General features: G+C 46.3%; 1 protein-coding gene across 1 annotated transcript; it reads right to left on the bottom strand.

The window, feature by feature from the left end:
* Window positions 1-894: 894 nt before the first annotated feature.
* On the bottom strand, window positions 895-4289 carry LOC139702938 (archaemetzincin-1-like). Its single transcript, XM_071605618.1, has 3 exons — window positions 4145-4289; window positions 3114-3290; window positions 895-1440 (listed from the first exon to the last, which is right to left on the bottom strand). Exons 1-3 carry the CDS (start codon window positions 4235-4237, stop codon window positions 895-897), a joined length of 816 nt encoding a protein of 271 aa, XP_071461719.1. The 5' UTR covers window positions 4238-4289.
* Window positions 4290-26132: the final 21843 nt, after the last annotated feature.

Here is a 26132-nt window from a genome sequence, read left to right as displayed (position 1 = left end):
GGCTCAGTGGTTAAGCACCCTTGGGTTCAATCCCTGGAACCAAAAAATGAAAGGGTCACAGACAATGCCACGTGTGGACGGTGTCCTAACCGCTCTCAGGAATGGGATAGAACTCAGCCAAAAAGACATCACTGAAGACATGAGCTGCACCCTGCTGGCACCAGCACAGGCACCTGGTGGCCTAGTACAAACTGACCCCACATGGCACCACCGCGGCCTAGTGCCCACTGACAGCACAGCCACCTTGGTCAGAAAACAGTCCCGAGAATGGGGCTGCAGTGTGTTTTCACCACTGAGTGACAGCAGGCGACCTCAGGGGATAAGGAGGCTCCACCCTCCTGCCCCTTAAACTTGCAGGTTAGACACCTGCCTTCCCGCAGTGTGGGTCCAAAAGGACAGACCCCCGTGAGTCTCAAGCTCAGAGACAAAACAAAACCCCACGGCTTCCACTTTGAGGGGACCCTGGAGCCCAGTTAGTTAGCAGCAGCACAGCCCATGTCCCAGGGTCACCACTGGCCTGGATAACTTTTTGAGCTCCAACCGGAAGTAACCAGAGGGAGCAGCAGGCCCAAAGCCCAGCCTGCAGGGAGAAGGCAAGCGCACAGCTCCCCCCTGGCCCTCAGACCACGGTGGCGCCCAGGAGAGGGGCGGGGTGCTCCCCAGGCTGCAGGCTACTCTGCCATGGGGGCCCTGGGACCAGGCTGTGCTTTGGGGTAAGCAGTGGGCACAGGGACCCAAGGAGCCAGCTAGAAGCAGCCTCCTCATTCTGAGGGCTTCTGTTAGCGCTGCTGGGCTCACCATGCCCTTGGTGGCTGGACAGCAGTGGTCAGTTGGTGTCCTGGGGAGAGACGTCAGGCGCTGACTTTTCTGCAGGGGACAGGCCATCTTGCTGCACTAACTACCCCCCTCCCAGCGGCAGAGGGAGGACTCGGCCTTGGGGAGTCTGCGTGTGCTCAGCCGCCGCCTCAGGGAGGAGAGCTTGTCCCCCAGGGCCTTGCGCAGCCCTGCACTGTCCCTGACACAGGGCAGGTCTTGCCTGGTAGCCGGGAGTTGCCCTGTGAACATCTCCCACCGGTCCAGGGCATCCACGGCCCTGTCCACCTGCGCGAGCTCCTCCTCGGCCACTTCCCGTTCCAGGGCCTGGATACTTGTGGCCAGCCACCGTCCGTGCTCCTCGATGGCCTCCACAGGGCCCTCAAGCTTCGGCAGAGCCTCTGAGGCCACCAGGGAGCTCTGCCCATCCTCGGGTCCCTCAGGGAAGGCATGACTCCATGCGTCAGGGGTGAGGGGCTCTGATAGGCTGGTGACAGGCTCTGAGTCGCTCTCACAGCACATGCCAGAGTCTGCGCTGAAGGGTGGGGTGTCCTCCGACATAGATGGCTCTCCTGCCTCCTGGCAGGGCCACGAACCTGCTGCTGCCTGGGTCCAGGTGTGGAGTCTCTGCGAGGGAGAAACAGGCTGAGTTCTCTCTGGTGGGCACTTGTCTGGCCAGCGAGCAGCCCGAGGACCCAGCTGCATTCAGTCACCTTGAGGCCCGTGGTAAGCTGATGCCACCTGGGCCCTGCTGCCCAGCACTGCTGGGGACTGGAGTCCAGGCTGTGCCACAGCCAGACGTTCCAGGTCCCAGGAGCCTGCTGTTCACGTTTCAGGAACTGGGCACCTCTTGCTAACCCAGCCCTTCCTCAAAGCTGATGATTAAAGTCAGAAAATGTTAAGGCAAAAGAAACACTCAAAACACATCACCCCTAAATGTTTCACCATGGCCTCCCATTACCTGTGCTCCTGAGGTCCCCTGTGTGTGCCATGTCTGCAGGATGGGCATCACAATGAGCAGCACTTTCCAGCTCTGCTCAGTCAATCAGTGGACACTGGCCGGCACCACAAAGCTGGGCTTTTTCTTTGAGCAGAGACACTGGCCCTGGGTGGCTCCATGGCTCTTAGAGTCCTTGGGCCATCCCAGGACATGTGGGAAATCTCCTGCATAGCTCCCCACCTACTACAGTCATTGGCCCACCAGGTCCCTGAGCCTTGTCCTAAGAGGGGACTGGCTGCCCCCAATGGCCCAGCCATTTCAGGGAGCACCATGGGAGGAGAGGCTGCACCCACCACCTCAGCCCTCAGAGCTCACCCAGGGTCTGTTGAACACCACACCCCCGCCCTCAACTGGGTAAAGTTCTAAAAGTTCCCATCAGATGGTTGAATGAGCCCCAGATGAAGGACACAAGTAAGAAATCAAACCCTTTCACAGCCAGAGCTGTCTTCAATTCCCATTTCTCAGCCTCACCAGGACAATAAGAGCTGCCTCCAACCAAGCCCTTTGCCTGTGCCCCCGTGACTGGGCAGCTGGCCCATGCAGGGTGTCTCCACAAGTGACAACCACACCAGCTGCCCTGTTCTGCAGCGACACAGGCTCCTGGCTCCCCACTAGGGAAGAGCTGTCCCTCTGCTCCCAGGGGAGTCAGTGCTATAATCTGAAAATACCTGGCCTCTACTTCAGGCCTCCAGCATCACAGGGGACTGTTCTAATGCGTCCAGGTGAGAACCCCATCCCACCAGGGAATTGTGACACCAGGGCAGGCTGAGAGCCACTACCCTGCCAGAAACCTGCATGAGGAAGGGACTCCCCAGAACCATAAGAGTCCGGCCTTAAACCCAGGGAAGTTCTGACAACAAGTTTTGGTTTTCAAATTGATAGGTCCTGTGCCTCCATTGAAAATTTGTTTTCAGCCAAAGGTGGATTTAAAGAGAAATAAAGAGAGAGTGAAGTTTCTGAGTTTACAAACAAATCTTCCCATGGAAATAAGAAAGGGGACCGTGCTCTATGGCCATGCCATATACTACCAACAGAGGGCAGCATACCCCTTGCCAGCACTGCCAGAGGCAGGAGCTCCTGTTGAGGACTGGATTGGTCTGGTTCCCTCTTCCTTCTAGTGACCCACAAGTCAGCCAAAGTGCCCCAAAGTGCTGGGGGCTTCCACTTGTCAAGCACCTGCTAAGGACTGGATCTGCCATCAGGGAGATCTGTGAGGTCCTGGAGGAGCAGGACACAGCACAGGTCCTCTGCCTGTGTGTGGCTTCCCCTGGGCCAAGTCGGCAGCCAGGGCAGCGCTCACCTTGTACCTCTCAGCGAGCCGGAAACTCAGGACTTGCTGCAGCTTCCTCAGGCAGATGGGGCAGAGGTCTGGGGGCCACTGCAGGGCTTCATCCAGGCTGAGCGCCCCTTTCATGAGGCAGCGGAACCAGCGGCAGCTCCCCAGGCCCAGGAGGTGGCAGAGATTGTGGCATGTGACCTGAGGGGGAAGGCCACCAGCCTTGCCTCAGAACCTTTCCCTCTACCCACAGACCCCCAACCCCTGGTGAGGACAGACTGCTGGCAAATGGTCCAAGCACACCTTCCCCTCTGGGGCTCAGGGGAAGCCAACAGCATGGGGCTTGGGAGCCAGGTAGATCGTAGGTCAGATCCTAGCCGTCCCCCAGAGCTATGTGGCCTTTGGCAAAACACTTGGCATCTCTGAGCCTCAATTTCCTCACTCCGTAAAGTGAGGGACTGACCTCTTCCTGGAGAGAACTGGACAATATAACTGGGCAGGCAGAAGGCTCAGCCAGAGCCCACTATGACCTTCCTCTGAGGACACATCCATAGCTGCCCAGCCACCCACCCTCTTCCTGTCCCCCATGCCCACCCTGCAGCACTGTTCCACCCCCATGGTACTAAAGCACTGGTTCCTGCCTGTGTCCTGCCACCGCCTCAGGTAGAGCTGGATCAAGGTCACTGAGCCCCACCTATGAGAATTCCCCTGAGAACCAGGTGAAGCTACAGATGCACCCTTCTGGGGAGAGCGAAGGACAAGGAGACTCAGTGGGCAGCCTCGGATGCAGGGAGCCCGGAATGAAAGCAGCCCATCCTCTCTTGCAACCTAGGCATGGCCTGAGGATGAGCAGTCCAAGTAGACCCTGCCCTGCCATTATGCCCACATGAAGGCCGGCCCTGAGGCAGCAGCCAAGCCAGCCTTTTGCCCAGGAATAGCAAAAATGTGGGGGATCAAGATCACGCAGCTGTTTCCACAGGTGTGCATCACCCTCCCCTGGAGCAAGAGCACATGCCAGGCTCCCTCTAGGTGGAAACTGCAGGGCCCCAGCTCACCATGCCCTGGGAGGGACTTGCTGAAGGTGAAGCTCCAGGTCTCGTGGGGGTACAGGTCAGAAAGCGTGAGGCCCAGCACACACAGTGCGTCATCTGGCTTGTTGTTCTTTAAGGACAGGATACCATCTGGGAGGAGAGTGCTGGGGGTCAGGAGGTGGCTAGTGACTCATTTCCAGCTCCTGTTGAGGGCAGACTAATAAATGTGGAAATGGGGACATTATTCTGCATTATCAAGAGGGTCAAGTTCAGAGTGAAAGATCTGAGCTGCTGCACTACTGTTTTGGAGGATGGAGGAAGGGGCCATAAGCCAATGAATGAAGATGCCCAAGAAATTGGAAATGCAGACAGATTCCCTCCAAAGCTGGAGAAGGAATGAAGCCTGCCCACACCTTGACCTCAGCCCAGGGAGACTCCTGACCCACAGAACTATAGGACCAGGTGTATGGTCACTAGTCACAACGGTGATAAAGAATGATACTTCCCAGGAGTGTGGGCATGGACAGAGCTCAGGAAGCCAGGACACAACCAATGCGGAGCCCAAGGGAGCGAGAAAGAGTGGCCAGGAAAGCCAGGAGGGGTCTCACTGTGACTGATGAATGGGATGGTGCTCAGAGTGACCAAACAGGAAGGCTGGGTCATGGAAGGAGCGTGCCACAAGGGGATTGGACCCTGCTCCCTGACCTAGGGAGGTAAGCCACCCCTCCCCTCAGCAGATAACAGTGAGATCACAGTCACTATCCAAGACCTCCAGAGGGGAGCACTTACTGCAGGGCCACTGAGAAATTCAGGGGCAGGGCTGCTCCTTTTCTGTGACCAGGGATGGCTGTGTCAGACATACTCCCCCAGACTCAGACGATACACTAATGAGGAAGAACCTCCTGCCTGAACTATACCCCAGTAAATTTCAGATCCATCAGAAACCTCTGAGGAACCAGGACTCGGGGAGGATTGGAGCTCAATGCAACAGAGCTGCACTGCTCCTGAAATGAGGAGCCAGTGTGATCTAGTGACCCTGGCTGCCATCCTGAGGTGCCATACTCTGGGAGGGATGAAGTCTGTATCCCTGGGGGCCCTAGAGCTGCCCAGAGAAGGGTCACATCTTTGTCACAGGTGGAAACTACCAGAGGGAAAAGAAAATCCTCTCTACAGAAAACTATCATCCCAAGGCATAGATACTTCTAAAGATTAAACTAAGCCGGGTGTGGTGGCAGAGTCCTGTAATCCCACCTATCTGGGAAGCTGAGGAAGGAGGATCAGAAGTACGAGCCCAGCCTGGACAACTTACCAGACCCTGTCTCAAAATTAAATATCAAAAGGCTGGGGCTGGGGCTCAGTGGTAGAGCACCTCTAGGTTCCGTCCCTAGTATTAAAAAGAAAAAGAAACAAAAACAAAGGACAGGAATTGTTGTCACATGTGAAACCCGGGGAGGCAGGGACTTCTGCAGGGACACCAGAACATTGTAAGCTGACCAGGTGAGGCCCTCTAACAGGTGGCAGGAGCAAGCATGTTTCTCAGATGAAAAATCAGCCTGGCTGAAACAGGGGTGTGGGCTTATGCTGGGGAGCATCAAATTGGTAGAGCAGGGAGGAGCCGTTGGAGGGAGGGACACAACAAGATGGCATACTAGAAGGACAGATGGACACAGACCAAGGATGGAGGATGGAGGCTGTGAGAGTGGTTGCAAGGTCCCCAGACCAACTGCCTTAGCCTTACCCTGGAGTTGTTAGAAATGCAGGTTCCTTGGCCACTCCAGACCTCCCACCCATCTCAGCAAGGTGTCCACATGTCAGAGAGGAGAGCTCCCAGAGTTGTAAGTAGGACACGTTTAGAGGCTCACTACCCAGATGCCAGCCTCAGGGGAAGGACATGGCACAGTAATGTCTCAAACAGAAACTTGTCATTCCTCTCCAAAGCCCAGCACCACTTCTGCCATGTTGAGGCCACCTGCACTTGGAATGCTCAAAGCACACTCACCAACCTACCTCTGATCCTCCTCATTCCCTTCCTGGGTCATTCTTGTGTCCCTTGCATGGGCCTGTGTCCTCCAATCTCTGAAAAGCCACATGTTGAAGAGGGATAGACCTGAGGCTGCCTGGACCCCAGTTCTCACCTCTTACCATGTTCCCACTTTGTGTAGCCTGGAAGACTGGGAGCCCCTAAACTTTGCTTCTCTCAGTTCTCTGCACTATGACCTCTAGCTCCCATGTCTCCTTAGATATTCTCTCCTTTCTGCTGACTCCATGTCCCCTCCTGCTCTCTAGATTGGACACTCCCTATCTGGCCAGTGAGCTGGGCTCTCTCTGGACTGGCCTCTCTCTCAGGGATCTAAACTCCTAAACACCGACACTCCATATATTTTGCCCTCTTTTTAATTTTGTTTCAGCAGGGACTGTAAACTAGACCCTTGAATCCATATTGGGCAGAAACAACAAAAATCCACCTTTGATGCTCCTGTTTTTCCAAGGATATCACTGGATCTGTGGTCACAAAGGGAACTTCTCTTTGAGATGCAGAGACCTTGACTCACCAGAGGACATAGAAAGGTGAGAAGAGCAGACTCAGCTAGGTGTGGAGAACCTGCTGGGGAGGTGTGTGGAGTTTCCTTGGAAACATCCTATTCACACGGACCCCAAGGTTAGAACCCAAACTGGGACAAGCCCAAAGAACAGACACATGGCTTGAGGTCTGGAGGGTCCCATTGAAAGCTTCCATGTCCTCAGGATATATCATCTTACCAGGACAGTGATGTGTACACCCAGCAGGGAAGTTCACCTTGGTTTCAGTGTTCTGAGTTTTTATTGGAATTCATTAGGTAGGCATGATTTTTCAATTGTCTTGCAGTGGAACCCAATCTCTTGCCTTCCTCTCCTTCCTTAAGTACTAGCTGATATGAAGCTCAAAGTTGCACACGCCCCACAGTCATGTGGTAACTTTTCTATTGTGGCTGGCTGTTTTGGGATCACCTTGTTATCATAAACTCAGATTTAGTCCCAGAGGCCCACTATGAGTAATAGAATCTTCTGTCACCCAGAAATTTTCAAATACTGGTTAACACAGATAGTATAGCTGACAAAGCCAAGGAGTCACAAGGAGCAGAACAGTCACATGAAGACAGCTTGCTGTGACTGGATATGTGCCTACAAGGGTTCAGGTGCAGGAAGCTTGGTCCCAAATGTGGCAGGGTTGAGGTGGTAGAAACTTTAATACGTGGCATCAAATGGAATGTAATTAGATCATGGGGACATTTTCCTCAGAAGGTATTAATGCTGGTCTCACACACTGAGTTATGAGAACAGGTTGTTAATGGATTTGGCCTCCTTTGTACTTGGCCTGTTTCCTTCCTACTTCTAAACCACACTGTGATATGGCCAGGGAGCAGGAGGACTGCCAATATTCCAGCACCATGCTTTTGGGTTTCCAGAACTATGAGCTCAATAAACTTCGTTTTGAAGACTGAGGTTATAGCTTAGCAGTACAAGACTGGCCTCGCAGGCATGCAGCCCTGGGTTCAATCCCTGGTAGTTCAAAAGTAAGTAAATAAATTCCTTTTCTTAATAAAAATTTCAGCCTCATGTATTTCTTTATTGCAACACATAATGTACTAAATCGGAGTTCCAGGAGATGGGCAGCAATCAGAAGCAGGATGAAGGTGATAGTTGAAGAGCAGCATGAACTGTAGGCTCTGCAGATGCTGAAATAGCTAGAAAATGAAGAGGAGAAATGGTCTGGTGAGGGCAGCTTGGAAACAGATCCTGTTTATGAGACACATAGGAACCACAGGTAGTGAAGTAGCTCTAGGTCCACTCAGGATGGCAGACGTGGGTAGAAGAGGACATATGAGCAGCTAAGATGAGAAAAGAGCTGAATGAAAAGGGGTAACCTAGGAAACCAATAATGTATGTGAACAATCTATCAGTAACAGATAGGGTGAGAAGGTCAGGTGGCCAGGCTACAGGGTCAGGGTGGGAGCATTTGGAAAGACTGGGGAAGAAGGCTGTGGTATAAGCCCAGGGGCAGAGAGAAGCCTGCAGTGAGTCCAGCTGAAGAGAGGGGAGGCCACTGGGAAGGGGGAAAGCTCAAACCACTCCCAGGATGAAGAGAATGGACCAGCTGAGAAAGTGAGAGGGCTGGAGGCCACGGAAAGCTGGGAAGGAAAATGAATCAAGGGAGTCGCTTTGGAAATGCATTGTGATGGCAGGAGGAATGTGAGTCTCAGAGAACGCAGGAGCAATGAGAAGGAGAAGTGTGGGGAGTATTTGAAATGGTGCTATGAGCGGTTAAAAGTAGAAAGGTAAGAGGCAACCAGAAACAAGGGTTTGATGTGATAATAACTTATACAGAATGGATCAGATGAGAAAGTTGAAACCACAGCACAAACTTAGGCAAGCAGAATTTTATGTGAGGAGAAAATGCGTCTTTAGGACTTCAGAAGATGAGTAGGATGCCCAGAAAATTGTGGCTGTAACAGAAGGGGCTGTAGTGAGGGAGCGGGGGTCGGGGATAGTTTAAAAGCAAGGAATAAAACAAGGGGAAGCAGCTTTTTTTTTAAAAATTTTATTTTTAGTGGTAGATGGACACAATACCTTTATTTTATTTTCATGTGGTGCTGAGGATCAAGCCCAGTGCCTTCCACATATGAGGCAAGCGCTTTGCCACTGAGCCCCAGCCCCAGCCCAGGAAGCAGCTTTATGAGGACAAAATGTGGAAAAAACTAGAAAGAAGCAATAGGTGTGACACCAGAGAGCCCAGCAGGCCACCCACGGACACCTGTCACTGCAGCTAATCCCATCCTCTCAGTTTCTCACCTATGGATTACTCAGATTCTTTGCTTTCGTGTGTCTTTTGCCTGAACTAATCATATCCACATCACCTGTAGGGCGAGAGAAATAAAAATAGCGGTGGCATTAATAAAAAGAAAGAGGGGAGAATGAATTTTAAAAAGATTCCCTGTCATTTCTATCTGTCAAACTCTCTATAAAATGTTCAAAAACCAGGAAGGATCCTTTTTAATTTTTTTTTTAGTTGTAGATGGACACAATATCTTTGTTTATTTATTTTTAAATGTGGTGCTGAGGATCAAACCCAGTGCCTCACTGGTGCAAGGCAGGCACTTTAACAACTGAGCCCCAGCCCCAGCCCAGGAAGGATCATTTTTTGTTGATTTGAAAATCAGTGTAAGTTATATTTACTATGTACAACAAAAGCACTCATTTTAGGTGTATCTATTGTCAGTTTTGGGGAAATGTAATGAACCATCATTCCCACCACAATAATGACATAGATATTCAAAAGCCTAACAGAGCCCAGACCCCTGTCTTTCCCACAGTTTCATAAAATGAGAATCATACAACGCTCTCCAGGCTCTGAAAGTTTCAGTCAATGTAAGTGCTTGTTTGGAATTTTTTGCTTTTTCTTTCAAAATACCTGTACATTCCAAGAAACTTGTGAAGACAGTGCACACAGGTTCAACATACCTTCATCCAATGTCCCCCACTGCTGACATACGACAAGACTAAAGGATAGTATTCACATTAGGAAATTGTCATCTATGCAAGAGTCATTTTATTACGTGTATAGATTTTTGTAACCCTCACTGAATCCATATGCAATCAGGAAAAACACCATATGAAGGAGAGACATTCTAGACATTTCCTTAAACAGTCCTTTGAACTAAGGAGAAACCTCACTGGAATTTGGGAGGCTGGTAGGCCTATGGGCAGCCAATGCTCACAGACAGTCTCCTCTGAACTGTCAGACGAGGCACGTTTCACAGGGTCCCTAAATGGGGTGCATAGACTCTTGGGAAAGAGAGTCCTACTACTTACCTTGGGACCTGCCGTGGGCTCTGGATCACGGATTTCCAGTGAGTTCTGCCAATTTCGGTGGGCCCAGTAAGACAAATTTCCCGTGGGCCCAAAAGTCGGAGTCCGGTGCCTACATACCCAGCATTGGCCAAGACAGGCCTTTCCTTGAGAGGGCTTTGCTGGTCAGGGACTTCTGAAGGGTGCCTCTCACATGGTGGTCAGGAAGAAAAACCCAGTCTGGAGACCCAGACACTTCCTGGTGCCACCCTCACACTATGTAGTTGACGTTGTGATTCTTCCATCTCTATCCACACCCCCTTCCCTTGTCTTCTTTCCTGGACACTCACCTGTCTCCCCCACTCTCTGTGACGTAACCACAGGGCAGGACCCGAGCCTGGTTTCACTCTCTGCTCATCCACTCCTAATTGCTTTCTGAAATTCCAATCAAAACTCAGGACACTGAACCAAGGGGAGCTTCCCTGGTTGGTGATACACATGGATGTCCTGGGAAGATGACCCATCCTGAGGACATGAAAGCTGTCATTGGGACCCTCCCAGACCTCAAGCCATGTGTCAGCTTCTTTTGGCTGGTCTCACTTGGTGTCCGACAGTAATGGCAAGATTCATGCTCTTCTGGGTTCAGTGAGTTGTTCCAGAGAATTATTAAGTAAAATGTGAGAACCACCAACTTTGCAGCATCTTTTCTGGCTTCTCCTTGATGGATCTGTCACCTCTTCATTTGTTCCACTCACTCAACCACCATCCCCCTCTCCACACAACCACCCAACCTTAACCTCGTGTCACATTGGTCCTTTCCAGTCTCTTTAACATTGATGCCACTTTTCTCTCTAACCCCATTCACAGGTCACTAGTGACTCTTTTTTCTCAGAAGCCTATTGCTCTGTTGTCACCTCCCTTGGGCTTTGTTCTGGCTTTGATACTTGACTCCAGCTGCTCCCATAGTCTCAGATGCTCCCATCTCCCAAGATGCCTTTCTTCTATCACTCGGTGCCCACACCATTAGCTCTTTCCTCTCTGCACCTGTTTGGCAGCTTCAGCTCTTCGGATCACCTTATTTTTTCTCAGATCCTTCTCCATTACCTTTTTGCTGTTGTTGTTGTTGTTCGTGTGTTTGTATTTCATCACAACCCTCTGGATTTTCTTCATTATATAAAACTGGAATTAGAGTGTTGGAAAAGAGTCCCATTAGGACTCACCTGGTAAACACGACCTTTCCTTGTGCTTCCCCCTGCCTTGGACCATTGCCAGAGGGCACCTCCTGTTTAGATGCCTCTCTCTGATTTCAGATTTGGGATTATTTGACGACTCCCTGGAATTTTCTTTCTTCTTTCTGCTCTTCCTGGTTGTGTCCTACAATGTCCTCCCTGTGTTTCCTGGTTCCAGTCTCTAGATCAGGATCTGTTAGCTTTTCTGCCCTTATTTACATGAAAAGTAATTGAGGATTTTTTCCCCCACAGGTAAGAAATTTGGTGAAACAACCAGAACCCTGTTAAACAGCGGTGTTATTTGACAGAAAATAAGCGGTTCAGATTGTTAGGATCACACACATCACAAAGGTGAGAAGATGGTTCCTCTTCATTATTATTTCCCCAAGAAATAATAATGAAGCATGTAACACATTAGCTCTCTCTCATACTTTATTTTTTGACTGTCCATCAGAATTTAATTAGTCTCAGTTTAAAATTACTAGATGCTCATTAGAGGTGCTGAATATATGCCTAATATGTATATTCATGAATGTCAATCATTTACAGTACTTTCTTTTTTTGTTCTTTGTAGTTATACATGAGTATATTAATATATTTTGATAAATTATAGAAGAATGCTATATATATTATTCTAATTAGGACTCTATTCTTATGGATGTACATAATGGTGGCATTCACTGTGGTATATTCATATATGTACTTGGGAAAATTATGTCAGATTTGTTCCACTGTCTTTCCTTTTCCTACCACCCCTCCCTTCCCTTCATCCTCCTTTGTTCAATCTACTGAATTTCTAGTTTCCACCCCTCCTTATTGTGGGTTAGCTTCCTCATATCAGTGAAAGCACTTGACCTTTGGCTTTTGGGAACTGGCTTCTTTCATTTAGCCTGATAATCTCCACATCCATCCATTTACTGGCAAAAGTCACAGTCATTCTTCTTTATTGCTGAGTAATACTCCATTGTGTATATATACCACATTTTCTTTATCCATTCGTCTTTCAAAAGGCACCTAGTTCTATCCATAGCTTATCTATTGTGAATTGAGGCACGATCAACATTGATGTGGCTATGCCACTGCGGTATGCTGATTTAAAATCCTTTGGATATATACTGAGGAGTGGGGATAACTGGGTCAAATGCTGTTTTCATTACTAGTTTTTTGGGAATATCTATACTGCTTTCCAAAGCAGTTTCACCAATTGTAGCCCCACCAGTAATTTATGAGTGTACCTTTTTTGCCACATCCTCACCAACAATTGTTGTTAATTGTATTCTTGATAATTGCCATTCTGACTGGCAGATGAAACCTCAGTGTAGGCTTACTTTGCGTTTCTCTAATTGCTAGAGATATTGAACATTTTTTCTCATATATTTGTTGACCATTTGTACTCCTTCTTTTGAAGGTTTCTGTTCAGTTCCTTTGCCCATTGATTGATTGGTTTATTTTATTTGGTGTTACATTTTTGTGTTCTTTATATATCCTGGAAAGTAATGTCCTATCTCAGGTGCAGGTGACAAAGATTTTCTCCCATTCTGTAGGCTCTCTCCTCACGCTCTTGATTGTTTCCTTTTCTGTGAAGAAGCATTTTAGTTTGATGCCATCCCATTTATTGATTACTTATTTTACTTTTTTCACTTTAGGAATCTTTTAAAGGAAGTCAGCTCTGCCAATCTGTTGGAGTGTTGGGTCTATATTTTCTTCTAGTATGTGCAGAGTTTCTGGTCTAATTTCTAGGTCTACAATCCACTTTGAGTTTTGTGCAAAGTGAGCAATAGGGGTTAAATTTCATTGTACTCCATGTGGATTTCCAGTTTCCCCAGCACCGTTTGTTGAAAAAGCTCTCTTGTCTCCAATGTATGTTTTTGGTAACTTTATCTAGTATGAGGGACCTATTTATGTGTAAATCCACTTTAAAAATGACAAACATGTCAAGATAATTTGAAGAACAATGTTCACAACTCAACTATGCTTAAACATCAAATGAATATTTATATTTACAAGACATAGGAATACCACCACCGAGCTATAAATATAATAGACACATAAATAGATAAAACATCAAAAACCTTTCTTAAGAGGAAAAATATTTAGGTACATAAGCCAATTATAACACTCAACTGAAAACTAATTAGGAACAGCATGTTTTAAAAAAACTACCTTAATATTGTTTAAAATAAATACAGTAATAATTCAATGACCAACACATTCAAAATCAACCAATAAAATGTATGATATGTAGTAAACTTCTCGAGGACAATCCTATGGTTTTAATTTCATGCTTACAAGTAGTTCCTTCTCACTCTGAGTCCCTATATGCCACCTTCATAGATTATAGCATTAAATATATAAAACACAGGACCTTGATCTTCTACCTCAGGGCATATTTGAATTCAGTGCTTTAACATTTGGGGATGACTGAGGAAAGAAGAGAACCAGAAAGAACCCAGGTTTATCATCTTCTCCATGTGGATAGTGTATCTACTCCTGGCTCCCAGAATTACAATATGGTGTCTATGCATCTCCTTCTAAAAGAGTTGGGGTTCTTCTGGATTATTTGTACAAAAGGCTTCTCTCTTCCTTCCTCATTGTTAGAGTCTGTAAACAAGTCAGGATGGTGCCTGGCAAATGTTAGAGTCTATAAACAAGTCTGGATGGCGCCTGGCATTTTGCCAGAGGGAGTGGTTTGTGAAGTAACTCCAGCAAGCCATTAAGTGTGGAGATTCCTTATTGGTTGACTGCTGTATCTAGTTTATGTTAATGCCATTAAGTGTGGAGATTCCTTATTGGTTGACTGCTGTATCTAGTTTATGTTAATGCCATTAAGTGTGGAGATTCCTTATTGGTTGACTGCTGTATCTAGTTTATGTTAATTAGATAAGCTGTGTGGAATGTATAAATACCGCTCCTGTCCTACTCCTGCTGTATCAACGTACACAAGTTGTTCGTCACCCCCCGGTTATTCTACTGCAGCCAGACTTCGGCACTCGTGATTCTCTGGGTCCCCATAGACATCTTGCTGAAAATGTCTCTCCCCGTTACCCAGTGCTCTGGAAGGAAGAAGAAAGATGGTAGACTTCATGGACACAGTTCTGTAGATGTGAAGATGAGTTACACCCTGAGTCATCCTAACTAGAGCTTAGACCAACTTACAGTCCCAACTTTATCTGACCCTTTATTCCTTTTATTTTTATTTGTTCTTTTTAATTATACTCTCCATATAGTCTATTTTGATGTATTTATACAAACATGGAGTATATCTTATTCTAATTAGAACCCCAGTTTTGTGAATGGACACCATGTTGAGATTCACTGTGGTGTATTCATATATGTATGTAAGAAGTTATGTCAGAATCATTTCATTGTCTTTCCTATTCCCCAACCTAAAGCGCAAGAAGTAAAATCAAGACTCAATAAATGGGATGGTATCAAACTAAAAACTTCTTCACAGAAAAGGAAACAATCAAGAGCGTGAAGAGAGAGCCTACAGAATGGGAGAAAATCTTTGCCACCTGCACCTCAGATAAGGCATTGATTTCCAGGATATACAAAGAACTCAAAAAGCTTCACACACACACACACGCACACACACACAAATTAAGTTGTGAACATTGAGCTGCTGTTCTTCAACTTACCTTGACATGCATACTTTACTAACCCTGACTTCAAAAATAATTTCACAAGCCTATGGTCAGGCCCAGAGTTCGGGTTTAAAGCAAGAACTTGAGGTGATACTGCTAGTAGAGCATATGGAGAATGGGACCTTGGACTTAATACGCACTATAGTCCTTGTCATTTACTTCACATCTGAACTAATGTGACAAACATCACTACCATATCACCATAATGAACCAGGAGACAAGATGCCTGATACTTACCCTGTCCCCTCATATTTCCCATAATGCCTGCTCCTAACTTGGCTGCTTCCCCAAGGTTTAAACCAAATCTTGGCTTCATCCTCTGCCCAAGTCCATAAGTCTAACGTGAGCCTTGTAAGAAGCTGCCATGAAGCTAGTATTTCTTAACCTCCTATGGTTCTGACAAATCTCTTTGACCATGAACCTGAGGGGGAAAGTGTCATTGTACAAGAAGAGAGCTTCATTCACCAGCAGGGAGTCAGTGGACAGAGGACACGCAGGAGTGAGTTCTGGTTGTGAACCATTTGTTTGAGAGCAAACTGGGAGGAAAATACAGTTAAGGATAATCATCTTTGTTGTTAAATATGTGAATCATTGCACGGGATATTCTACTGTACCTTCACTCTGTTATAAACAAATCTCCATACTTGGTATCCTTAAGGGATGAATGGCCCAAAATGAATTAAAAGGAGAGGATAAAAAGACAGTGTACAGGGGGAGACATATTCATAACTAAAGGATGTTCCCTTTGGACAGAGATCAACTTTTCTTCCCTGCTGATATTGGGCCTTGTTGCTTTGGGTTAAGCCTTTCTAGCACATCTGTACCTCTGTGACAGCTGTTTTTCCTGAGGTCTGGCTGAGTGACTTCGTGGCACTCAGCACATCTCTGGGAAGTCTTGTCTGTGGTTATGGTTTTGAGGCTGTGAAGCTCACTGGGAGAGTTCAGCAGTGTGTGCGTGGCTGTGCTCTTTCGTGGTGTGCGAAGGCAGGCTGTGGGTGGGAGATGGATGGGGATGGTTCAAGCAGTTGGGCCCCAAATCATCCTGCCTGCAGGTCAGAGATGCAGAATTTCATACCCTACCTCGAGCCGATGATCTCAGGCCTCCATGATCCCCAGGACTTCTAGGGAATGGGGGTGCAATCTCGGCCCCCCACCCACAGCTCCAGATTGTAAGCTTGAGTAAGGAAAGAAAAGGAGTCCCTTCAAAAGCTGAAGGCTACCCAGGAAGACTCTCCCCACCTGTGCAACCTCCAGAGCTTTCTCATTCTCCTCCCTACATCCCATCTACAACCACCCACCTTCCTATTCAGCCCATCCCCCTCTTTCTCCAAGCCCCCTCCTCAGGCTCCTCCTGGAAATCCCAGTGTTCCAGCCCATTGAGCAGATGTATTAGTAGCGCAGTTTGTGGAACAAGAGATGCTGGGCATAGCTCTTGCCAAAGAGGAAAATAAAGATGTCTTGTTTAGGAGCTTGGGTGTCCTCTTCCATGTTATTGGCCAGGTAGCTGGGGAAAGAAATCAGGTTGCTCCTCAGGGACACTACCAAGAAGGCTCTCCCGCTAGGGTCAGATTCCCAAGAAGGAGGTTAGATGGACCATCTTCAGAGAGGACTGAACCACCCTATCCAAAGTTGCAGAGGACCAGCCCTTGGTCTGGAGGCTTCTGCTGGAGAGACACCCTGATGCTGAAGAAAAATCCCTCTGGAATGCCACCCTTACCCTGTGCAGTTGACATAACTGTTTCCCATCTCCGTTCTTACCCCTTTCTTCTCAACTTCTTCTGTGTGCTCACACCTATGTCCCCCACCACATGGTCAATATCCAGAGGGTAGGGCCTGACCCTGACCTGAGAAAGGCAGAGAGAAGGGCATTTTGGAGGAGTGGTGGAGAAAGGACAAAATGGTAGAATATAAAGGAGTTTAGCGGTGGGCAGATGGTAGGAGGGCTGAATTTCACCTGAAAACTTCAGCCATGGTCTAGAAAGCAATGAACAACACAGTTGCTGAGGAGGCCTGAGGGGTGTTGTATGGGTTTGGGAGGATTTTCAGAGAACACATAGAAAGACACAGGCTTGGGGAGACACCTATAAGAAAGACCAGCAGGGAGCATTTTACAGCAGACCTGTGCCATGTAGGGAGCACCTGATTGAGCATCTGTCTTGGAAATCCAGTGACAGAAGGCAAAATGAGGTTTGTATAGATCAGAAAGAAAGAGACTGAGCAGATCAGTGCAGCTGCACCTCCAGTCTCTACCAGAGATAAGATGTGCCCCTGCTTTCCCTCTCTCCTTTCAAATGGGATTTCTGTTTCCATTTGTTGTCTCTATTTAAAGAAACAAAACTGGCCTTAAAGAATCTTGTGTGTGTGTTTTTACTAGGAGATATGTGAAAAAAACTACACTGTAATTCTATGGTTTCTTCTGCCCAGAGTAATCAAGACAAAGAAGTTAAAAGGCAGAGGTCAGCCAGGCGCAGTGGTACATGCCTGTAATCCCAGCAACTGGGGAGGCTGAGGCAGGAGGATCTCATGTTCAAAGTCAGCCTCAGCAAAAGTGAGGTGCTAAGCACTTCAGTGAGACCCTGTCTCTAAATAAAATACAAAATAGGGCTGGGGATGTGGTTCAGTATTTGAGTGACCCTGAGTTCAATCCCCAGTACCTCCTCCCAAAAAATAAAAGGTAAAGGACAGATTAGAGCCGCATGGGTCCATTCAGACCCTTCCAGGATGAAGCCAAATTCTCACAGAGCCAGAAAAAAAGTGGATCTGTTCGTACTGAGAAGACAGCCTGGCTAAAATAAGCTATGACCATAGACAGGAGGTACTGATGCTGAGAGAAGAAAAAGTACCCAGAGAGGTCAGACCCAGGAAAGAGCAGACAGAGGAACGGGAGGCTGGGCCTGAGAGTGAAACTTAGGCAGCCATGCAGATCTAATTATTTGGGGAAGGACAGGGCAATCTGAGGTCAATAGTCCAGGAGAGGGGTGGCCTAGATGTGCACAGGATGACCAGCTCTGTGGGGCTGTTTTGAGGAGGACATTTAGGTCAGCTGGGTGAGGAGAATCTTTGGTAAGCTGGAGAAAGGGAGGTCCCAAGAGAGGGTTAAGAGGGGAGGGTCCAGCACTCTCAAATAGCAACAGGCAAAGAGGGGACAGCCATGCAAGCCTCTGGCCTCGGGCTCGGAACACACAGCACCCTAGGCAGAGTCAAGGTCCACCTGTCCTCTCTCCGAGAAGCTGCTAGGCCCTAAGGGAGATGGTGACAGTCACCAAGGGGCCAGGACCTGGGGATCAGCACATTGGAGTAGGTGGAAGTACAGAGAAGGACTGTGGGGGTGAGCAAGCCCCTCCTTCCCCACTCCGTCCTGCTGGAACAGTGCCCAGTGGAGAACAACCTCGCTTTGTCAGACCCCCTCAGATGCTTGTCCCAGGCCAGGGGTCTTTTGAACAGAGCACAGGCATTATGTTGGAACCATCCCAGGCTTTGATGGGACCAAGGTAGCAGGGTGGAAAACCATGGCCTCTCTTGGAGAAGATTCAGGGTTGGAGCCCAGGGTTAGGTGGATGGGAAGATGACAGGAACATTCACTAGACAAGGGACAGTGACTTTGAGCTGAGACTCCACAGAGAAGCGACAGAGGGAGGGGTTGGGAAAATAATCAAATCTCTCTCTCTCTCTCTGGTGCCAGGGATCGAACCCAAGGCCTTGTGTATGCAAGACAAGCACTCTACCAACCAAGCTATATCCCCAGCCCTAAATATCTCTCTTTTTAAGAACTTTGAATAACCCACGAGAGCCCAGCATTATTCATGAATGCACCAACTCAGAATCAAGAGAGTTACTCAGGTCATTTTCTCATTTGATAGTCACACTGGAGTGTAAACTGGGCTCCATTACCCATCCCTCTGGGAGGAGGACATTTGGAGCCAGTGTCTTCAAAAGCTTAGTTTTCAAGGGAATGGTTAGAACCAAGCTTGGGTGATCTCAAGTTGGGATTTTGTTCAAGTATAGCATAAGTCTCTATCATCTAAGAATCTCTGCGGGGAGACGGGTCCTGAGTCCTCCAGAAACAGGGAGCTTCAGGCTAGAAGGGGCATCTTTTCTATTGGAAAGGTGCGGTGACTAGGAGTTTCTTCTCTGGGTAAGTAATGTGACCGGAGGGCACTAACTGGGGTGTCTCCCTACTGAGCAGCCTGGCAAAGACCTCACTGTGCACTGTTGCCCAGGTACACACACTGTCTCTTCTCTTTCATCTCGAGCCCACACCGTGTCTCCACATCTCACAGGTGCTTAGGCTCAGGGTCTAGATCCTTCAGCTCCTCTTCAGAGTCAAATGAGCCTTCCCTCTTCTTCTGACTGGAGCATTGAGATGGGAGGATGGATTCTACCCACATGGTTGAGTAAAGAAACTGGAGTAATGCTTCTATTTTGGGGATTCAGCCTTTCAATATCTAAGCCCCATCACTTCCCACACCCCAAACCTTCAACCATTGCCTTCTTCTGAGCTAGTGTTTCATCTCTCCCAATCACAGATATCCGTCTGCCCCTGACTCTCTTTAACATTGTCCCATCTTCCTGTTCCCCCCAAACCCTTCCTCATTATGGACACTTTCTCCCGTGAGGGGAGTGACCCTCCTGGTATCCCTTCCACCCCTCTCCTCTGTTTGGATTACATTTTCTAACCTAATTCCTTTCTCTGAAGGTTTTTCTATCCACGTGGACTTCCTTGTCCCATGTCCTTTTCTCTCCTTCTCCAAGATCAGTTTCCTGAGTTCATCTTTCCTGACTTTCCTACTTCTTCCTCCTCCTTACCAATCACTGTCTCAAATCACTTCTCATTCCAGAGCTCCCTCCCCTGATGGTCCTAGAACTTCATCATCCGCCTCCACCTCCAGGCAGCACTCTGACATGCTAAGGGGAGAATTCTGGTCCTCAGACTGGGAGAATGATTGACAAATGGGCATAGTTCTGCCCATCTCTGTAGGCGACAGGAATCCTAAAGAAATTGAAGTCACAGGTAAATGGATGGAGTTAGAGAAGATAATACTAAGTGAAGTTAGCCAACCCCAAAAAACAAAAGCTGAATGTTTTCTCTGATATAAGGAGGCTGAAGAACATGATGGCATCAGTCATTCCAACCTGGCAACCAGTTTGAAGGAAAACACCTGTAACTGCCAGGCTGTTTTATGTACATATTGCATTCTCCTCCCTCTGAACATTCCCATTTCAGAGCTCAGTGTGGTGGGAGAGGAAGGAGAATGGCAAGAAAGAGTAGGGAGGGCAGAAATGACAAGACCTCCAAGAGAGAACTAAGGACGTACCAAAGATCTCATGTACACTGAAAAATACATGATGGCATTGTCTAGTGACATAGGTGACGTCATATCTACTGTAAGTACATCCTATGACTTCTTACAACGACAGATTTCCTAATGGCACTTTTTTTCAGAGCTCATCATTGTCATTAAGGGCTGCATGATTATGTGAGAGATCATTATTTTGTCCCAACTAAAATTTTTCTGCTGGACCATGAAAATTATTTTGGCTTGAATTCAGGTCTAGTTTGCATATTCCTGTCTCTTGGTAGACTGTCTCTAGTGCCACCTGCTCAAGACAGGCTACAATTACACAGTGCCTTAAGATCTGTGGGTACCTTGCCCAAAAATGGAGTAACAAGCCCAGGGTTTTGTGCTATGTACTTCACCTCTCCACTTCTCTTTTCCCCCTATGGATGCAGTCGGATGCAATAATGATGAGAGTCATACCGGAGTGATATCAGCGTGGAACAGAAATGTTTTCCAAATACCAGCCTTTCAGCATAAGGTCACATGGAGGAACACTACAGAACAGGTTCTTGGGTCTAGCCTTATCAATTCTGTTTAAATGGGAATGAGAACATTTTCACTTTTGTATTTTCAGATTGGATATTTCTGTTTGGAGAAGGCGACCGGAATCCTAAAGAAATTGAAGTCGCAGGTAAATGAATAGGCTATGAATCAGCCTCCTTATATCAGAGAAAACATTCAGTGTTTATTTTGGGGGGGATTAGCTAACTTCACTTAGCATTATCTTCTCCAACTCCATCCATTTACCTGCGACTTCAATTTCTTTAGGATTCCTGTCTCCTACAGTGGGGTAGAAAGGGGGAGCAGGGGGGAACAGATGAACTCTAGATAGGGCAGAGGGGTGGGAGGGGAAGAGAGGGGACAGGGGGTTAGAAATGATGGTGGAATGTGATGAACATCATTATTCAAAGTACATGTATGAAGACACGAATTGGTGTGAATATACTTTATATACAACCAGAGATATAAAAAATTGTGCTCTATATGTATAATATGAATTGTAATGCATTTCACTGTTATATATTAAAAAATCAATAAAAAGAAAAAAGACATTGAAGTCACCTTGGGAGGAAATAAAGAGGAAACATTTTGGTAGGAGGCAAGGTATGATTAGGGCTTGACAGGGCAGCATTGTCACATGCCATGAGTTCTCCATTGAGTGGGACCCTCTGAACCAGGCTTTAGTCCTCCTGGAAGGTGACAGACCCTCATTCAGCCCTGGGATCCATGTGAATAGGAGCCTTTACAGGAAGTTCTGCCTGCCTCCTTCCCAGCAGATTCTCCACACCTTCCTGAGCAGATTCTCCACACCTTCCCTTTTCCTCTGATAAGTCAATGTCTCTGGACCTTGAAGAGAACTACCCCTTCTGTGACCCATAGAACCAGTAATCCTGGAGGAAACAGAGAATGAGTGCCAAAGGTAGACTTTTGTCACTTATGCTCAACATGGATGCACAAAGTCCAGATTCACTGTCCCAGATGAAACAAGTTTTAAAAGAGGACAAAATATTTGACACATCCGTCTTTAGATATTTAGATCATTGAGAAAGAGGCCAGCCCAGCTCATTTCCCAGATGGGGAGTTTCCAATCTACAGAGCTGGGGACATGGGGGATCCAGCATTGTCCCAGTGTAGACAGGACAGAGTCAGATATATAAGGAGACATGGCAGCTTGAGGTCATCGTGCAGAGAACTAGAGAGTGGCAATGTGCAGAGCCCCCCCCCCCCCCGTCTTGGGCTGAGAAGGGTGGGTGCACAGTAGGAAGTGAGAACTGGGGTTCAGGCAAATTCTGACTCTGCCCCTCTTCATCACATGGCTTCCTAGACATCCAAGAATGCTTCTATCATCCACCTGATGCAGAGAAACACATAGAGAAATGTTTCCTGGAGGTTGGACGTGTGGTCTCTCAGTCACCAATTGTCACTTTCACTCCCTCAACAAGGATTCAGATCATTCAGATGGTGATGGCACACAGTGTCAGAGTGCACAGCTGAATTATCCGTGTGGTTGTCTACAAAGGGCAGCTGTTAAATCCAAGGCTTTGGTACTGGATTTTTAAAATATATATATATATATATATATATATATATATATATATATATATATATATATATATATATATATATTTGTAGATGGACACAATCCCTTTATTTTATTTATTTATTTTTATGTGGTGCCGAGGATCGAGCCCAGTACCTCATACATGCTAGGGAAGCGCTCTACCACTGAGCCACAACCGCAGCCCCTGATTTTTAGTATAGGGAGGAGTTTGTGGGAGAATTCAAGGACTGACATAACAGCATATATAAAGACATGGGGGTGGTATACGGAAGAAAATACTTAAATTCTCCACCCAAGCATGCTCTATGCCTCTGCTAAAACAGTGTATATTTTCCAGCTGTAGATATGAATACATTGATAGCCAATATCACCTTCATGAACTTTAACACAGAATAATCCATTTCCAGTGTGAGATGTGGAGAAAGCCCTCTTCTCTCTCTGGTGCAACAACCACCTAGGTTGGAGATGGTGGCCATTTCGTTAGCCCGTGTTTCTCAAGGACCCAGTGACAAACTGTCTGCACGTCTACTGAGGACATAGGGTACACACAGTATACTTTTCTTGTTTGAAGGCATTAAGATTTCTGAGATGTTGTCATTGCACAATCTAGTGCATTGTTACATGTGACAAAATACCTGAAATAATCCACTTTAAAAAAGGAAAAGTTTATTTTGATTCACGGTCTTGGAGGTTTCAATCCACCCTTGCTCAGTCCTGTTGCTTAGGGCATCATGGCTGCAGCATGTGGCATAGAGGTTCTATTTACCTCATGGCAGCCAGGGAGGAAAGAGAGAGAAACAGGAAGGGACCAGTGTCCCAATATGCCCTCAACAGCATGCTAACTCTTAAATAAATTAGGCCCCATGTCCTACAGTTCCCACCACCTCCTACTAGCATGACAAGTTGGAGACCAAGCCTTCAATGATGGGCCTTTTAGGGACACTGCAGATCCAAACCACTATACCTAGTGCATCATGATTTTAGATCTCTATCAGAAATTCAAAAGGTTTTTATATGCAAAATTTCTGGGTTTTAATTTAAAGTGTTGACTGTCATTCAGCACAAATTAATTTTCTGAGATTGGCTAGAACATATCTGTTCTTGAGGAGGGATTCATGGAAAAACAATACTGTACTATGCAGATGGCCAAAATGAGCCATGTTAGAAATGGTTCTGTTTTCACCTTGTATTCTTAGTGGGGTGAGTTGCTAGGACCTCGTGTCTACGACCGTGCCTGTGTGTTGTCTCTCTCATTCAGGATGAGTTTTTCCAGGTGTGGAAATATTTTGTTTAGTCTAACAAGTGACTTGTCACTTCTCTTGAGTCCAGCTTTTTAAAAAGCTTATAGATGGAGTGGTAGAATTATATTTTCGGTTCCTCTTTGGAAAGTGGTGAGAGAGCTATGGTTAGGAAAAGCAGATGACTTCAGGAAAATAAATTCTGCAGAGGTAATAGATTATAACCCATCCAATTCCCCCTTGTTTGATCTTTACTTAAACCTCAATAAATATTGTCTTTTCCCCCCATGAGGCAATTCCAATCAAGTTTTGAATTCAGGTTTAAGAGTCTGAATAACAGAAACTTGGATACATTTCACAAATTCATGTGAAGTCATTTGGATAAATACTAGTTTTGATCAAGAGGTACAGACTTATGATACACCATTATGATCTTATTAGTGGTTTCCTTTGAAGGGAATTTGGCAAAGTATGAAAGATTATCTGAAATATAAATACTAACAGTATTTATCTTTAAATGTGGAGGCATATCAAAGATGGATGCTGACAGATATTAGGTGATAGAAATAAATTTTAAAAAGCTATGAATAACCATAAATAAAGGTGCTAGTCCATTAATCTCTCACCAACAGAACTGTGCATGTTTATGTCACAAGATACAGTTCAAGCCTGTGAACTGAAAGAGACTATTTACCAACTTGCTTGGAAAAATAGATTTTATGTTAGAAAAAATTAAAATTAATAAAAGTTAGTGTAAAAACAATAGGGAATTGATTCAGTATCTCAGAGTGGACAACTTCTTTGCGAGGAAGGGACAAAATCAATGCAGGATACAAACTAAAAGCACCATGAGAAGCCATATCACACATACAAGATGGCTAAAACAAAAGAAATGATATCAAATGCTGACAAGGATGTGAAGAAACCGGAACTCCCTTAACACTGTGGTGAGAATGTAAAATAGTAGGAAATAGTTTCCTGGCTCCTGGACACAACTCTCCCTGTGATCCAGCAATTCCACTCCTGCATACATACCCCAGGGTACTCCAACAAGGATCTGTACACACACGGTCATAGCTGCATGATTCACCACAGCCAAAGAGGGGAGACTACACCAATTTCCATCAGTGGGTGAATGTGTAAACAAAATATGTTTTATTCACATGAAGGAATATTTTTGGTCTAAAGAAGAAATGAAGTTCTGGATGTGCTGATGCATAGATATACATTCCTTATGCTTTTATTGCCTCTCACTTGCCAATTCACTCTCTTTGTTTGCTCTGTGAGAGTTGGTGCTTATAAGTTTTCTCTGCTTTGTCAATCCTAGCTCTGTTAAATCTTGGGTTGAAGGGATACTGGGAGAGATATGGAGTTTGATTTCAAACTTAGTTCCCCTCTTTTTAGACAAGGGAACTGGGCTCAGAATGTTGCCCAAGTCACACACACACACAGCAATAAGTCACGGCTGGAGCTGAAGCTTGGGTCTGCTGCTGGGGTCCCCAAATTCATCTGCTAAGCAGCTCCCTTCCATGTGGCCCCTCCCCACTTCCTCTTAGGTGAGAGCACACATCTGGAAACCATCATTCCAGAGCTTGGTTTTCTTTTCTGGTTCCTCACCCTGATCTCTCACTCCATCTTGGTTCCCAACTGGCTTATCCCATCCAGGTCCTTTTTCCAGCTCCTGGCAAGGATTTTTGTTTCCATGGCATCCGACACACCTGCATTGGTGTGCAGAGGGCAGGTGAGCTCTCTTGGCTCAAGCAGGCACTGGAGTGGGGTCAGAGGTTTGACCCACCCATCCAGCTACTGAGCCTGGAGAGGTTGACACCAGTCATAACCTACCAACAACCTACAACTGTGAGTCTCTAATGTCAAACAAGGAAAGTAAATCACAGAAAAAAGCCTCCCTGGTTTGCCCAACACCATACAGACAAAAAACTTGCTGGTCTTGGGGTGGGGGGGTATTTTTTGTCCTATCTTAAGAGCATGTCCCTTTCAGTGTGCTTGCTAATATTATTTCACATTTTAATTTTCTTCTAAAACCCCTTTGGAGCAGAAGTGATTATCATATAAATTCTTCTCTTCTCTAGGTTTTTCATGAGAATGTATTTTTATATTAAAATACAGTGTGACATTATCCTGTGTGCGTTATTGTTGGTTAGTTCAGTTACTTGACCATTTTCTTGGATATTGTTAATTTCTTATTTATATATTTTTTAGATATAGATTAACACAATACCTTTATTTTATTTTACTTATTTTTAAGTGGTGCTGAGGATCGAACCCAGTGCCTCACACATGCGAGGCAAGTGCTCTACCACTGAGCTACAGCCCCAGCCCAGATATTGTTAATTTCATTGAATTAAAAAAAAATGATTGGGCTGGGGGCGTGTGCTCACTGGTGGAGTGCTGGTCCAGCTGGGTTTCATCTGAAGCACTAAAAATCAGGAAATTATTTACTAAATAATGAATGAAAGATTAAATATAGCATGTTGCCAATAGGTAGAGACCTTTTCTTCTCTCCATTTTTTTTACAGCATTTCCTTGAGAAAACCAGTGATTGAAATATTTCTTTGTCCCTGAAAAGCGAAATAAGCTTCTTGCCTGCATTCCAGCTGGTAATGTGCTTCTGAAAGCCCTGAGGGTCATCTCTCTGAAATGGGTTGTCTCCCTC

The sequence above is a fragment of the Marmota flaviventris genome, chromosome 19 (genome assembly GCF_047511675.1).
Source record: "Marmota flaviventris isolate mMarFla1 chromosome 19, mMarFla1.hap1, whole genome shotgun sequence".
Taxonomy (NCBI): domain Eukaryota; kingdom Metazoa; phylum Chordata; class Mammalia; order Rodentia; family Sciuridae; genus Marmota; species Marmota flaviventris.
This window is presented reverse-complemented; position numbering and strand designations above follow the sequence as displayed.

Coding starts and splice junctions, on each gene's coding strand:
- LOC139702938 (XM_071605618.1), bottom strand. CDS start 4,237: ATGACGCACTGTGTGTGCTGGGCCTCACGCTTTCTGACCTGTACCCCC. Junction 3,291..4,144: donor CAAGTCCCTCCCAGGGCATG/GTGAGCTGGGGC, acceptor CTTCCCCCTCAG/GTCACATGCCACAATCTCTG. Junction 1,441..3,113: donor GGCTCGCTGAGAGGTACAAG/GTGAGCGCTGCC, acceptor TCTCCCTCGCAG/AGACTCCACACCTGGACCCA.